The sequence below is a fragment of the Ochotona princeps genome, chromosome 28, assembly GCF_030435755.1.
Source record: "Ochotona princeps isolate mOchPri1 chromosome 28, mOchPri1.hap1, whole genome shotgun sequence".
NCBI classification, from domain to species: Eukaryota; Metazoa; Chordata; class Mammalia; order Lagomorpha; family Ochotonidae; genus Ochotona; species Ochotona princeps.
Genome location: NC_080859.1, coordinates 11,249,559 through 11,265,448, shown reverse-complemented (window position 1 = coordinate 11,265,448; position 15,890 = coordinate 11,249,559). Strand labels below are relative to the sequence as shown.

At 40.7% G+C, this 15,890-nt stretch overlaps 1 protein-coding gene across 3 annotated transcripts in view; it reads left to right on the top strand.

Moving 5' to 3' along the window:
• The window catches only part of SKIC3 (SKI3 subunit of superkiller complex), a 70,522-nt gene that overhangs the window by 5,990 nt on the left and 48,642 nt on the right, over positions 1-15,890 (top strand). For 2 of the 3 annotated variants that reach the window (XM_058656421.1, XM_004586197.4), the window contains exons 5-16: positions 2,503-2,646; positions 4,080-4,171; positions 4,585-4,660; positions 5,257-5,397; positions 6,931-7,029; positions 7,145-7,253; positions 7,576-7,716; positions 8,594-8,695; positions 10,543-10,682; positions 13,979-14,065; positions 14,161-14,264; positions 15,531-15,657. In XM_058656421.1, coding sequence (XP_058512404.1) covers positions 2,503-2,646; positions 4,080-4,171; positions 4,585-4,660; positions 5,257-5,397; positions 6,931-7,029; positions 7,145-7,253; positions 7,576-7,716; positions 8,594-8,695; positions 10,543-10,682; positions 13,979-14,065; positions 14,161-14,264; positions 15,531-15,657 — 1,362 coding nt within the window. The remainder of the gene's footprint in view (positions 1-2,502; positions 2,647-4,079; positions 4,172-4,584; positions 4,661-5,256; positions 5,398-6,930; positions 7,030-7,144; positions 7,254-7,575; positions 7,717-8,593; positions 8,696-10,542; positions 10,683-13,978; positions 14,066-14,160; positions 14,265-15,530; positions 15,658-15,890) is intronic. The other variant, XM_058656422.1, reaches the window with a different exon arrangement.

The window sequence follows — 15,890 nt, the reverse complement described above, 5'->3', positions numbered from 1 at the left end:
TTTAATGATATGTTGACATTCTAATCCTGTTGAGGAGTCAGGCGTCAGTTCTATTCATGCTTCTTTGTGTGATCATCGAGGAGAAACTGAATGTGTTCGAAGATAAAGAGCAGTGGTCGAGTGAAGTTCTTGGGAAGGTGAGAGAGGATGAGAGAAGAGCTTGAGAAGGGAACCTCTAGCCCTCTTCCGCCTCCTCGGAAGATAGGTACAGGCCCTTGCAGTGTGGAGTTCACAGATTGGCAGTGTGAAGGTCAGAGCATTCTCCTCAATTGCTTCTGTATTTTCGATGAGAGACTAAGTAACTGAAAGGTCCCAGTGTTCAATGGGACATCTTACAAGAAATATAGGAATGGAGGCTGATGTTGTTACATAGCAGAGTAAGTCGCTGCTTGCGTTGCTGACATCCCATGGGGGCCGGTTCATCCTGGCTGCTTCCCTGCTGATTCAGCTCTCTGCTGATGTGCCTGGGAAAGCAGTGGAAGATGGCCTAAGTACTAGAGCCCCTGCTACCCATGTGGAAGCCTTGGAGGAAGGTCCTAGGAACTGAGTTCAGCCTGATCCAGCCCTGGGATGGAAGGCATCTCTCTGACTGTCTTCCTCTCCCTAACTCTGCCTTTCAAATCCATACAGGAGTTAAGGCGGGGGGAATAGGTAGAATTTATTGAAGGATAAGAGGAGTCTAAGAGATTGGTAGATGGAAAGAATATGAAGAATATTTTGGTGATGTGGCTGGAGCCTGGTCCTCAAATGTAAGGTTTTTCAAAGAGGGAGAAGAAGAGTGTTGCTGATAGTGTGAGCAAGGACAGTGCCTCCCTCACCTCCTGGTCCTATGGTTTGTAAGACAAGAGAAGTCAGTGGCAGCATATAAGATTTATAGAGCAATGTCCGAGCTTCAGTTGAGACAGAGCATGGTATGGTTAGAAGAAAAGTTGAGAAGACAGATTGGGAGTTGAAAAAGCACCAAGAAGAGTTTGAGAGTGATGGAAGGGAGTCCGGCAAGGGCGGAGGAAAGACACAGCTTATGGGGGTGTGAGTCTGTAGGGCAGAGGATGCCCTTGGTGGGGTGTGTGTGTGATTTCTAGTGGTGACTGAGCCCAGGTGGGCATGTGAGGCTATGCTGCTTCTAATCCTGAACGAGGAGGTGGTGGCCTATCTGTCCACACTGAGGGCAGAGTGAGGGGAGGAGAGGAAGGACGTGAGCGAGGCTGTTACCTTAAACATCAGGCTTCACTGAGGCACATCTGTTCACTGTTTCTGGTCTTGCACAGAGCAGCACACAGCCTTCTCTGTCTGCAGGTTTTCATCCAGCTAGCAATTCTGCCGAATAGTTCATAGAAAGACCCAACCACACAAAATAGGTGGAAGTGCCCAGCTGCTTATGTGTAGTAACTTACAGTGTTGCCTGAGACTGGGTTTTAAACTCAGGAAGTACTGTGTCTTGGTATATTCACTGTGGGTTTGTCTGCTCAGCCGCTTGTCTGCTTGCAAGGCTTTGCAGCTTGGTCCAAGCATCCCTTTAGCGGGGAAGCCTGCTATGGCTTGTGCATATGACTTGGAACCTCAAACCTGGTTTCAACATAGTGTTATAATTCCTTAAAAATCCGATTCAGATTCTAGAAACATGGTGATTGGGCAAATGGTTGGTCATGCCTGGTTACTGATGGACCAAGGTGTTTATCATTTGGTCAGCAGCTGTGTGCCATTTGGTGCTGGGTGCCTGAGCATGGGTGAGGCCCAGCATTTTGAGCTTCCCTTTGGTAGTTACTCCTTGTGGGGATTTTTGGGAGGCAGTGTTATTGGAAAGAAAGAAGAGTGTGCTTTCCTGGAATGTTGTGTGGATGTACATCAGTCCAGTGACTGGAGTGGTTCTTATTTTTCTGCAAAGTGGAAGTCCCTAAGAAGCTAATTTCATTTTAGCAACTAGTTTCTGTTTCTGCTTCCCTAGAACATGTCTGCTTTCTGTTTCAAGCTAGTTTATATTTTACCTTATCTGTGGCTGTTATTTCTGAAAATGCTATCTCCACATTGTAACTTTTAGTCTGGTTGGCAAGTGGGGCTCAAACATTCACCATTATTTTGAACATACTTGATATTGTCATGTTGAGGTGAATTCACTTTTCTATCCTGTGATTTCTTCCTGCCCGAAAGATTATTTGGGTGGAGACAAAAATCTGTCTAAACCATCAGCATAAGAAAAACGTGAAGGTTGGAAGAATGTGGGGTAGTTGCTGTTCCTTTATGCCTGGTATCCTCTGAGAATGGTGATGGCGGCTGTGAGGGTCACGTGGACGGCTTTTAGAAAACCCGTGGTAGTCCTTGATGCAGCCCACCTGTCTTGCTGTCCCGGGAGCCAGACAACACAGAGGCTGTGCAGTGGCCCCGTTAGGGATCCACCCAGCCTCCCTGACTTTTCAGCAGAGCTTTGTTGTGTGGTGTTCGTGTTCTTTAGCTTCCAAAATGTGATAACCTACTCCTTTTTTGTTTGTTTATTTTTTAAATCAGACAGTGTTGAAACAAGAGAAAAATAACTATAATGCCTGGGTTTTTATTGGGCTTGCCGCAGCTGAGCTGGAACAGCCTGACCAGGCTCTGGGCGCCTATAGGAAAGCTGCTGAGCTAGAACCAGACCAGTTGCTTGCATGGCAGGTATGTAGACTCGCCTCTCCATTTTTGCAGGCATGGATGTTTTTGTGAATTTCAAATACAGCTAACAGTATTAAAATAGGCACTAGAACCTCCCTTGTTGCAAGGGAAAGAAAATTAAATCTATTGCTCTTCTAAACCTGGAAGCTAATATTAAAAAAAAAAAGTATGGGGCTGATGTGATGGCTCAGTGAACTAAACCTCCACTGGCAAGCGCCAGCATCCCATATGGGTACCAGTTCATGTCCTGGCTGCTTCACTTTGTATCTGCCTCCTGTTTATGGGCTGGAAAAGCAGTAGAGGTTGGCCCAAGTCCTTATATAAATCTTCAGTTCAATGAAGTGTGCACATAAAAGACGGTTGTAGAATGTGGAATCTTTATGTTTATTAAATGAATGTTTTCTAAAATTAAAATACTATAAGATTTTAAAATTCTATATCTGAATAGAAGTTAATTTTTTCTTCCTTATTTCTCTTAATCTTTTTAGTTGGATTCTCCAATTTTGTTCCTTTTTTATTACTTTTCTGCATATCTCGATGGTAACTTTGAAAGGAAGGTGTGGATATGTCTCAGATTCACTAAATGTGAACTTGGTTTGGGTAACAGGAAACAGAAGTGGCTGCTTTTATAAGTGGTTAGGCTAGCTGGTCTTTGAAGTAGAAGTGACACTGTCCAGATGACTTGGATTTTTTGTGGTTGTTTGTCATAAAAGTAGTGTCATGTCAAATGGATCTTAAGTTAATTCTTACCACACACAGATGCATACATACAAAATGGCAACTGTGTAGAAATAATGTATTAATTGCCTTGATTATGGTGATCATTTTGCATTGTGTGCATACAATAAAACAGCTGTTTATATAACATTTATGATTTCATAATAAAGCTCTTTTTTTTTTTTTTTTAAAGATTTATTTTATTTTTATTACAAAGTCAGATATACTGAGAGGAGGAGAGAGAGAGAGGAAGTGGAGCTGCCGGGATTAGAACCAGCAGCCATATGGGATCAAGGCAAGGACCTTAGCCACTAGGCCACGCTGCCAAGCCCAATAAAGCTCTTTTTAAAAACTTAATGCTGAAAACATTTTTAAGGTAGTATCACAAGGTAACAGAGCTTATGAGTGTAGAAAATTCATGAAGAATTTCTTTTCTTGTGAAACACTTGAAATGTATTCTCAAAAAAAGTTGTGTGATGGGTGCTTTTGTGCCTGTCATTCAGGTTCCACTGGAGGCCAGCAGTTTTCATCTGTATTTTTGACTTAATCTTTTCCACGCCCATTATCTGGAGGCAGATTCCTGGTACATAATTTCATCTGCAAATCAGGACATTCTTTTATCACAAGTTTTCTTTGGAGATGATCACATTGTTTGGCAAAATAAATGGGACATCATTAAATATTTTGGGGAGAATAATCACTATGACTTCCTTTTTCAGGGATTAGCAAGTTTGTATGAGAAAAGTAATCACATAAATGCTAAGGATGACTTACCCAGGGTTTACCAGAAGCTTCTGGATCTTTATGAAAGGTAATGAATGTTTGGGAAAGACTTGGATTAAAAAGCTTGGATTGGAATAAACTGTCTAAAAATTGTACAGAAATAGAAGCAATCTAAACATTTCCTTAGGATTACAATTGACTTTTTGTTATGGAATCCCTTGATTGTGACTGGAATAAAACCAAAATACCATTACTTGGAAAAGGATGATTGGTTTTGGGACTTTGATATTATTTTCAGTCAAATAATGGAAGACAGTATTTCTAAATTTGTTTTACAAAAAGCTTGTTTTGCAAAATTTGCTGTAGTATGCAAGAGACTATGTTCTAATTTGAAATAGTGTCTGATAATATTAGGATGTTTTTATTTTAGCGTTTTGAGTACGCAGTTATTTTTGTTAATAAAGTCCAAATCTTTTTTATTGTTACTGTTTTTGTTTTAAGTGCTAATAAGGAGAAGTGGTGTGATGTGTGTAAGAAACTTGTGGATCTATATCACCAAGAAAAGAAACATCTGGAGGTTGGTTGAAGATTTCTGAGGTCCTCATTTGTTTAAATAAAGCTGTTATGAACAGAGGCTGGTGCAGTCAGAATGGGAGGGAAATAGAGTGGGGAGGATCACTCTGCTAATAAATCTGTATTGTGAAACATGAAATTTGTTCACTTTAAGTTTTTCTTAAAGTTAATATACTGTATGGTATTTAGAAAGTTGAAAAAAAAAATAATACAATTACTGTGCTGGGAAGGTTGTAAATTAGAATTCAGATTTAAAGTAACATAACATCTGAGCTTTTCTGAAACTGGGCAGAGCTGAGTGACGTCCCTCGGAGGGTTGGGTGAGGCATTTTGGTGTCGTGTTTGCCAAGCTGGGGCTCTAGGTTTTGAGAATTGTGCATGTGGCCATCATCCCTGTATCTGCTGTGCCGTTCTGTTCTAAGGGCTCTGTGGACATGCCCAGTCAGCTCATTGTTTGTGGAGTTCATGATAGATGGAGTTCTGTGCTTTGTCTGTTTTTATGTTTTAGCTGATAAAAATGTTTTTGTTTACACATTTTACATGTTTAGTTGGCACTCTGAGTAATTGAAAAAACACCGTTTTAATTGTCCTGTGTTGCAGGTGGCTCGAACATGGCACAGACTGATCAAGACACGGCAGGAAGATGGTGCAGACAACAAGGAGCTCCATCAGCTGTGGCGGAAGCTGACCCAGCTGCTGGCAGAGAGCACCCAGGACCAGAACAACGAGACCCAGCAGTTGGTACAGACTCAATTGTTCCTCATAGCATGTCATGAACATCCATCCTGTAACTGAATTTAGAAAATGGAGGCATAATGTAATAATATAGCAAAGTACGATAGATCAGATGAGCTATCTTGTGAATACATAGTTTTAAATTCATAAAGCTTTTCCTGATAAGGACAGAATTACTGGCCTGCAGCTTCTCTTAAAGTCTAGATGAAGAGTCTGCATGAGGTGGAGTTGGTGCTCAAGGGGTTCAAGGTTCATTCTCTTCTAGTCCTGAGAGTCCATCACCAATCAATGAAAAAATTGTAGCAAAAAAAGATACTGTAAAAATTGGTTTTCACAAAGCCATTAGAATTCCTAAAAAACTTTCCATGATATGTTTCCTTATGCTTACACAGGGTTTAATTACTTTGAGACTTAACTTTAGCTGGAATTTAGAATATGTTCATTAGATTTTTTTATATTAAGAAAGCATTCCTTTTTAGCGTGTGGATTTTCAATCATTGAATTGTTCTGATTAAGAAAATATTGGTTTGGAGCTATAATTGGAAAACATCCATCATTCTTTTTTATCCCCTCTTGCAAATTTAAAAATCAACTTAATTTCTTATGATAAATAGCTACTCAATGTGTATTTGTTGAATTGAGTGGACTTTTTCTTAACTTAAGTAAGTATGGACTATATATAGGAGGAAAGTTCATTTGTGTGTATGTCTATTGATTCATTCACATATTTATTTTGTAATTCAGAAAACAGTTACAGAGAATCTACTATGTTTTGGTTAGTGTGTTTAGAATTGGGCTAAAAATGTGATAGTAAGTTTCTGTTGTATGATAATGGTGGCTTATCTGTGCATAGGTTTGGTTATGGAAGAAATTGAATATTCTGAATTGCTGCTGATCTCACCACTCCAAGCACAAAGAAGTCTCCAGAATCCACTGGCTGACATAGTCCACCTTAGAGTCTCTGTTTGCTTAGATTTTCACTGCCAGCACTTGGCTGGGGAAGTTGATCAATGTGTTCTATTCTCCCTTTTCTGTTATGGTACCATGCTTCAGTATTTAAAAAAATATATTATGGGTTGCCGAAATATCAAACACGTACCCAAATAAGTAAAATGTCTTGAGCCTGCCAAAATGAAGTCGTAAGTCAATCCTGTTTGAATAGACATTCCCCAGTTGGAATAAGAAAGCCTTAACATCTCAGGCACTTTCCAAAAGCCAATGTCTTGTTCAAGCACTTCGCACTGTCACTTTTAACAGGGAAATTTCTGTTTTAATGAAACTGGCACACCTACCAAAATAGATAGATAGATAGATAGATAAATAAATAAATAAATAAGTAAATAAAACAAACGTCTTTTTCAATTGACTATACTGTATTCCTTCACAAAGAATAATTATAATTGTAGGAATTAACTTTTAACTGTTGGGAATGCTGGCACACAGAGCTGGGCTACCAACACAGGGAAGTCATGTGCATTTAACCATTTGTCACTTTTGTCATTTAAGTATGCTGTAGCTTTATTTGTGTTCTTGTTTCAGCTTTTAACTGCATTTGAGAATGCACTGGACTTGTCAGAGAAGATTCCGAGTGAGGATCACCAAATGCTTTATAAACATTTCATCCACTGTTTATCCAAAGTAAGTAGTTTTTCAAAAACTCCCATTTGACCTTTCTGTATTTCTAATCAGGAGAGATTCAAAAATATACTTTACAACTGTTGGAGTTTAGTTATCTTGCTGTTATATTTTCAAGTGTCCTCATGAGTCGGCCCGGTTGAAGGCGGCCTGTGAAGGAATGATAGACGTCTATCCCACGGTGCAGTATCCATTGGAAGTGCTTTGCTTGCATTTGATTCAGTCAGGTAATTTATCACATTGAGTGTTCTTGAGCTGTGTGATTGTATGAAAATGATGTTGCCATGAATCAAAAAATGTTTTAGTACTATGTGTAGGGTATTGTTTCAGAGTTTCTAAACTTGAAGGGAATATTAAAGAAGATGAAAGGGCATCCTTTTCTTTTTGAAATATTAACATTGTCTGCATTTGCTGATCTCTGGGAGTTTTGCAGTTGCTTGAATCAAAATGTGCTGGCAGAGGTATAAAGTGGCTCTTAGATTGAAGGCTGTAGATTATGGCACCAGAAAGCTGCATGTCTGTGCTAGTTGTGGTTTCTTTTAATTCCAGGATGTCTTACTGAGGAGGGACAGCAATACTGTTGCAGACTGTTAGAAATGGATTCAAAAAGTGGTCCAGGCCTTATCGGATTAGGTGTCAAAGCACTGCAAGACAAGAAGTATGAAGCTGCTATTCAGAACCTATCAGAAGGTAATTGTATGGTGTACAGCATGCACCATTCAGTGTGTCTGATATTCGTTCGGTGGACATTTTTCTTTGACTTTCACTTTAACAAGTGCCTATCTGTGGTCAGTTTATTAGGGAGCTAATTAAGTTTGATTTCCAGCTCTGCCACTGACTAATCTCAAGACCTCAGAAAAGTTTAACTTTGTGTCTTGGTGTTTTTGTTTTTATTTGTAAAAAATAGGGATAATTTTAGGAAGCCTTAGGAAGGTTTTCACTTAATCTCATTAGTTACAGTATTTCTGGATAAATTCAAGTTGAAATATGAATGACAGGTTTCATTCAGCCTGGCAAGTGGCTGAAAGGAATTATTGGAAGAGATGTTTAAAGCCAAAAGCTGGCTCTGTGAAGTAGCCTAGAACAAGAGGAAATATTTTGTTCAGAGAACTGTGGCAGGTTAATCAAGATTTAAGATGAGGTGTGAGTACAGAAACAGGCAGGAAGTACGGTCAGAGAAGGCCTTTTAAGCTTTGTTAAGAAGCTTGCACATTATCCAGAGGGGGAACAATGAATCCTTCAAAAGTTTTTTTGGGGGAAAATTCTGACATCCTATAGTATTTTAAAAAATATTCTGGCTACAGTGAAGTGAGTCATTGGGGATGCAAGCACTCGAGAGACCTGGGATATAGATCCTTGAAGTCTGAATTGAAGTGGCTTGGTGTTGAAGTTGAAGAAAATTATGTGCAGAAAAAGTTTGCCACATGGAATTAGTGTGACTTTGTGGCTGATGCAACAGGAGAAATGAAGAAGAGGGAGAAGCCTGATTTAGAGAGTAGATAGTGGGACCATTCACATACGCAGTCATAGAAACCTTGACTTGTATGATTCTTTCTAATCCTTTTAGGATTAAGGGAGAGCCCTCTCTGCACAACTGGATGGTATCATCTGGCAGAAGCCCAAGTCAAAATTCATAAGCCCAAGGAAGCTGTTCTTTCATGCAATGAAGGTATTTGTGACATCTGGGTTTCCATACGAACATGACCAGCCCTGTTTATTTTCAATTTAAAAGACAAAGAATGGTAGTTTCCATACCCTAGATGCTGCATTTTGTATTTTTTGTTGTTCTCATAAACGATTTATTCATTTATTTGAAAGGCAGAGTTATAGAGTGAGGAGAGACAGAGAGAGAAAGACATGTATCTGTTGGTTCACTCCCCAAATGGCTGCACTGGTCAGGGCTGAGTCAGGCCACAGCCAGGAGGCTGGAGTCAGTCAGGGTCTCCCATGTGACTGACAGGGGCTCCAGTCCATGGACTGTTTCCTGCTGCTTCTCCAGGTGCATTAGCAAGGAGCTGGATAGGAAGTGGAGGAACTGGGATGCGAAGCAGTGTTCTTAAGGGATGCCATTTTTGCACACAGTGGCTTAGCATGCTGTGTCACAGTATTGGCCCTGCATTTTGTATTTTACATTCCTGGGTAATTTGAACTTTGTTAAGGAGGTTCAATAAAGTCCAAACTAATGCACATCTATTAGTGTATCATTTTTTTTATGCGGCCTGAGTAATCAAGGTTTCCCATGATTGGGTTTATGACACATTAGGCTCAGGTGGAGGTGTTCTGCTTTTTCACAATGGCGTTTCTGTTGTGTCCAAGCTTTTCATCTATCTGAGATTTCCTTCGATGATGGGTAAGAGGAAAGTCTTAGGCATCTTGGAGCTTGCATCATTGTGATGGGGTGAGGCGTCATGGTAAGAAATCAGGAGAAGTGTTTTGCTGTTCCTACCCCAGCTCAGCCTAGCCTCTCTCATGGAGACACAGTTTGCTCTGGTCCATTCCAGTTCAGACTCTTTCCCAATCCGGTGTCCTTCATTGGCCGTGTTTGCTAAGAAGCTTTGGCTAAGGGCTGGCTTTGTATTTCAGCAGCTTTGGAAAGTAATCATTGTGCTTCAAGATAGTCAGTGTATGTCATGTGAAGATACAGACTTTTTTTTTTTTTAAAGATTTATTCATTTTATTACAGCCAGATATACACAGAGGAGGAGAGACAGAGAGGAAGATCTTCCATCCGATGATTCACTCACCAAGTGAGCCGCAATGGGCCGATGCGCACCGATCCGAAGCTGGGAACCTGGAACCTCTTCCGGGTCTCCCACGCGGGTGCAGTGTCCCAATGCATTGGGCCGTCCTCGACTGCTTTCCCAGGCCACAAACAGGGAGCTGGATGGGAAGTGGAGCTGCCGGGATTAGAACCGGCGCCCATATGGGATCCCGTGGCTTTCAAGGCGAGGACCTTAGCCGCTAGGCCACGCCGCCGGGCCCCAGACTTTTTAAAATATATTTATTTTTATTTGAAATGCAGCTTTTACAGAGTGAGAAGGAAAGACAGAGAGAGGGCTGTCATCCACTGGTTCACTCTCCAAATGGCTACAATGATTGGAGCTGAGCCGGTCAGGAGCTAGGAGCCAGGAGTTTCTCCTCGTCTCCCATGTAGGTACGGGATCCCATCCTCCACTGCTTTCCCAGGCCATAAGCAGAGAGCTGGATTAGAAGCAGAGCAGTTGGGGCTGGAACTGGTGCCCATATGGGATCCCAGTGCCACAGGTGGAGGATTAACAATCTGGGCCACCAGCCACCCCCAAAGATACAGTATTTGGATTCTAATATGTCCTGTTTCACACCAAATCTTTCTATAGGGAGTTCAGAGAAGCATTCATGTTTAGCTTTAAAGTATTTTTCATGTACAGTTTTTGGAAATTTATGCTTCTTGTATCTGCATTTTGTTATATTTCATCCTTAAATAAGTAAAGTGATCTGGTTCTCCTCATTCACTCAGCCTTCACTTTATTTTGTCAGCGTTGAAGCATGTAGAGAAGCTTGGTGCATCTGGGAGCAGTCTGCAGCAGAAGAATCTGTGTCTGCGTTTGAAAGCAGAGGCGTTGATTCAAGCCGCAGACTGTGACTCTGCCGAGGAAGCAGTTCGCACGCTGGACCAGGTAGGCTCAGCATCTCTTCTTTCCCTTAGACTGTATTTTGCAATAGCCACTTGCCCTCCAGCACACACATTTACTTACGTTTTAAGTGTGCATTTGTTCTGTTTGTACCTTATTTTATGTATTTGAAAAACAGAGACCAAGAGATAGACATGCAGAGATCTCCCACCTGTTAATTTTCTCCCCAGCTATTCACATCACCTGAGCAGGGGCCAGGCCAGAACTCAACCCACATCTCCTCTGAGTGGCTGGGACCCAACTCTGGGAACCACCACCTGCTGCCTCTTAGTTAGTGGGTTAGCAGGATCCTGGAACTGGGCGAGTTGAGCCAGGGCTCACACCCAGGCACTGCAGTATGGAATGTGTGTATCCCAAGTGGTGTCTTAACAGCTGAGTGGACCATTCACCCTACATGTCTGTGTGTGGATCACGCATTTCCACATTTATGAATTCTGACGTTGTTCGCCTCTTGGTTAAGTACTGACTTCATGTGAGGCAATTTTTTTTTTTCAGTTTTTATTCTTCCTTCTTCTTGTAGCCCTCTTAGATTATTGCTGCTTGATTGCTACTTATTTTAAATTTAAAGCTTTTCCTTCAGGAAAATATTTATGGTTGATTGATAAGAATAATTAAGGATACTTGTAATCTCCTAGAACAGTATATTGTTTGCTTCTTTCATTCAAAGAAAGACTTATCTTTTAAAGAATGAATTTGATTTCCTAATGTGTGTGGTTCAAACAATTGAAATTTCTGTAGTCATCGATTATGACAACATATACCTGTCTTGCATGATTGTGTTGATGTAACAAATTACCTTATGCAAGTAATATATAAAGGACAGTTTATTGGGCTTAGGATTCTGGTAACTGGGCAGTTCAAGCAGCATGGCATTGGCTTCTGGTGAGAGTCCTTGCCTGAATTGAATCATGGCCCTTGGCATCATGTGATGGAAGCACTTGAGAGAGAAATTGGGAAAGAGAGAGACAAAGATTACATGGTAAGAGAGGAGGCAAGACTGTGAGCTGAAACAATTGAACTCACTTTACAGCGATCCATTCTCAGGGAAAGTAATTCAGTCCGTGAGACCTTGCCCACTGCCCAGAGAAGACACAATCCCTTCTGTTAGTTGTACCCTGTGACCTACTCACCTTCCAGTAGACTCTGTCTCTTTAAGGATCCACCACCTCTCAATATCATTGCAGTGTGGACTGAATTTGTAGTATGTGAACCTGTAAGGTAGCAATAGGGAACTTTTTCTGCCATGGGAAATTGGATATTTATAACATGATTTGTCTCATCATCTTCAAAATTAGCCTCCCTTAGGTATGTTAAGTTTCAGATCCCACCATTGGCTGTCCTGGAAGGACCAGATCAAATGATTTCAAGGGTCTTTCACAGCCAGATGTTCCCACCCCAGATTAAGGGGTGAACTATCCAGGTCATGTGATACCTCCAAGATTTTTGTGAAGTAAAGAATATTTTTGATCTAAAATTAAAATTATAGCATAAAATACAGTGTGCTTTTTCAGAATAGTTGTCAGCATCCTGTAAGAATAAATATCTACTCTCTATAAAATTATTCTGGTATATTTCTGCTTGCCTTCCAACCATTAATATGCATTAATGCTTTAGAGGGACCTTTCCAACCACTTTTTCACAAAAATAAATACAGAAAATGTTTCTTAGACACCTGGAAGAGTTCAAGTCTGAGAGAGAAAGTTTACAGAGGAGTCCGGGACAGCTTTCTGGAAGGCAAGGAAGTGAAAAGGCTGCTGTAAACATGTCAGAAGAGCTCAGGAGCTGGCATACAATGATTTCTCTTTAAAGTTTATATTTTACTTGAAAGGCAGAATTACAGAGAGAGAAAGGGAGAGACAGAGAGAGGGATCTTCTATCCATTGCTTCACGTCTCAGATGGCCACAATTGCTGGACTGGGCCAGTCGAAAGCCAGGGGTCAGAAGCTTCAGCTGGGTCTCACAGTTGGGATCAGGGCCTTACACTTCATCTTCTGTCTTCCACTACTTTGCCAGGTGCATTAGCAGGGGACTGGACTGGAATTGGAAAACTGGGGACTCAAACCAGCTCTCCTATGGGATGCAGGTGCCACAGGTGGCAGCTTTACTCACTGCCACAGAGCAGGCCCCATAGAAAGATTCTTACTGCCTGAAGAGAAGGCTGTGGTATCTGTGAAATGTGTTGAAACCTGTGTATCTGTGATGATGCAACTGGAAAAAAATCGAAGCTTTTGTTTTGCCTTGCTAATTTGAACTGCTCTTTAGGGTAGCCCTAAGATAAGAGATAATTTGAGGAGGAGATGATTCTTTTTGTTCAAGTATTCCATCTAAAAGAGAAGAAGGAATAAGAAAATTGGGAAATCACCATTTTGCAACTCCTGAATTTTTAATAGATCTGGTCCTTGATGATCAGTGGCTGCCATCACAAAAAGAAAGACTGCTAGACACAGTCAGCTGCAAGGGCATAGGGAGTCTTCTTCCCAACACATTAAAACCAAGTGAGATCAATTTCTAGATTATTTAGCTACTACCATATAGAAAATATGGGTGATCATGGGACATGGTAAACACCATAAAAATATATTCAGCAGCATCCACACCATGAAATTATGACAAATGCACCACAGTTTTCAGTAGTTAAATTTTAAGCAAGGTTGGCGGGGGGTGAGGAGAGGGTGGAAAGAGGTAGCAGGGAACCCTGTAGTTATAAATTGGAGATTGAAAAAGGTAGATCAGTCTATTGAAATGTAGGCACCATAGCAGGGTTTTTATTAAAGTAGATACATTTTCAAATATTTTGTGAGGCAACTGGAAAATCTGATGATATTAAAGATGTATATACTGTTGGGTTTGTTTAAGTATAATAGTGGTAATGTGTATATCATTTAGAAATAAACTCAGCTTTTAGGTACAGACACTGAAATGATCGCGGATAAAAAAGACAACATTGGAATGTGTTTCAAAATAATCCACAAAGACGAGGGTGATGAAATGGATGGAGGGATAGATAAAAAAAAGATTGCCTTCTATTGTGTGATAGCTGGATGGTGGGTACGTGTGAGTCTATTATTCTAGTGTAGTCTTATTACTTTTTTTGTATGTACTTAAAATTTTCTACAATATTGAGGTTATGAAGAATGTACTGTTAATAGTGGTAGAAGTTCTGGACCTCCGTGTCTTGATCATTTAGTTTCCTGCTCTCTGTGATCATTCTTGAATTAGAACAAGCATTGCTGTGGGATACTGAAGGAAACCTGGAACAATTCCTTATGATTGTTTTCTAGGTTTCCGATGCAAATAATGTCCCAGAACTTCTGGTTCTCAAAGGCTTGGCCTATCTGAACAAAGGCTCATTAGATGAAGCTACAAAGGTTGGTTTTTTTTTTTTTTAAACTCCAACTGAGTATTTTCTAAAAATTAAGTCCTGTCTGTGTGGATATGGAACTAACAGGTGTCTGGTTTATAGATTATGGAAGACCTTCTCTCTTCTTATCCTGACCTAGCTGCAGTCCATGCCCTGGAAGCTTTAATTCATTTTACCAGAAAGGACTACCTCCAAGCAGAAAAATGGTAAGACTACACTTGGATCCAGTCACCTCTTACTTTAATAGACTTCTCAAATTGAAAATGAGTGGGCTTTAGGAAGATCTGACTTGGTGCAAATTTGATTTTTGTAGGCTTGAATTTTTACTATTTTTAGAAAATGTACTTAGCATGTGGCTATAAAAATTCTCAGATTTTGAATCAAATTAGCTGATCATTGTGTTCAGTAAACAAGGGCATTGTTTATTTTATGCTGTGAACATTTTGCACATGGTAGTACTAAAATACCAGTGTGCTTTTTAAAGATCTTCTTCAAAAACATTTTTTTCTCCTTATCTAAATCCAAAAGGAATGGTTTATTTCTAGTTTGATATCCTTGACCCTGAAATTTTGTTTCAATTCACAGTCTAAGTTTTATACATTATCGACACATGCATATGCACACATATACACACAATATGAGATAATTTATGAAAACCATTTACATATGAGTTTGTGTATTTTATATTACTTTTTGTCCTGTCTCATGTTTATTTGTACAAACAGCACAGGAGACTAGCAGCCCAAGGGTCATACCAGTTCTTCTGTTTCTGCAGTGGCTCTCAGAGGCTGTCACTACTGAGCCTTCATGAGGGGCAGAGCACCTTTAGGAGCAGGCTGAGCTGGAGCAGGTGCTGCAGGTGCAGCCTGGGCTGTGGCTTTGGGCTGGATCTGGGCCTTGGCCTTGCCCTTGGTCTGAGGCTTGGTCTTGGCCTTTGCCCAGGCCAGCCTGACAGCATTGGCCATGCAGGCATGAGCAAACTCCCCGAGCTTGGGGTGGGTGATATGGGCAAATCAATCAAGCTTTTGGCTGACTTCCTTGAGGATGGTGGGCTTCATTTACTTGGCTTTGACCATGGTCTTGATGGCTTCAGCCTGGGCACTCATGGCCTTGGCATTGTTGGCCTGCACCTTCTTCAGGCCCTTCTTGTGTCCACCCCTGTAAGAGACTCGTATCTTTGTAATCAGGGCTTCTTGATGCCATTCCTGTGCCACTTTCGAGACTGGTTGTGTGTGGTGTGGTTCTTGGACTTGGCCATGTCTACACCTCTTGAGGATCGAAGAGCTGCACCTCCATCCTGTGGCTTCTACTCCCTGCAGCCACACAGTGGGTCTGCCTACCCTCCCCATGGCCCGTGGTTCACAGCCCATGCCCTGCCACCAACCGTCAGCTGTGGATGGCATCGTATGCCACGGCCCCTATTTTATATTATGTTAAAAATACATTCCCTTTGCTCTCCTTTGGTGACTTAGTTTTCAGGCAGCAGTGGAGAAGGCTGCTGATGTTGCTGAATATCATTACCAACTTGGGCTAACATATTGGTTCATGAGTGAAGAAACAAGAAAAGATAAAGCAAAGGCTCTTACCTACTTTCTAAAGGTAAGACAAATGCCCTTCTTCAGTTTTTAGTTGAAATGGATTAACCATAAAATCATACATCATGATCATTTAAGTTAGGTACTTGAAGTGACTTCACTAAACTGTTTTTGTGTTTCAGTTGACACATAAAAGGTTTAATGAGAAAATTGTGGAGATTTTAATGATGAAATTAAATGTGAAAGTTGATTTTTAAAATTATATATGTTAGGAAATGAAACATTTATCTTTAGAAA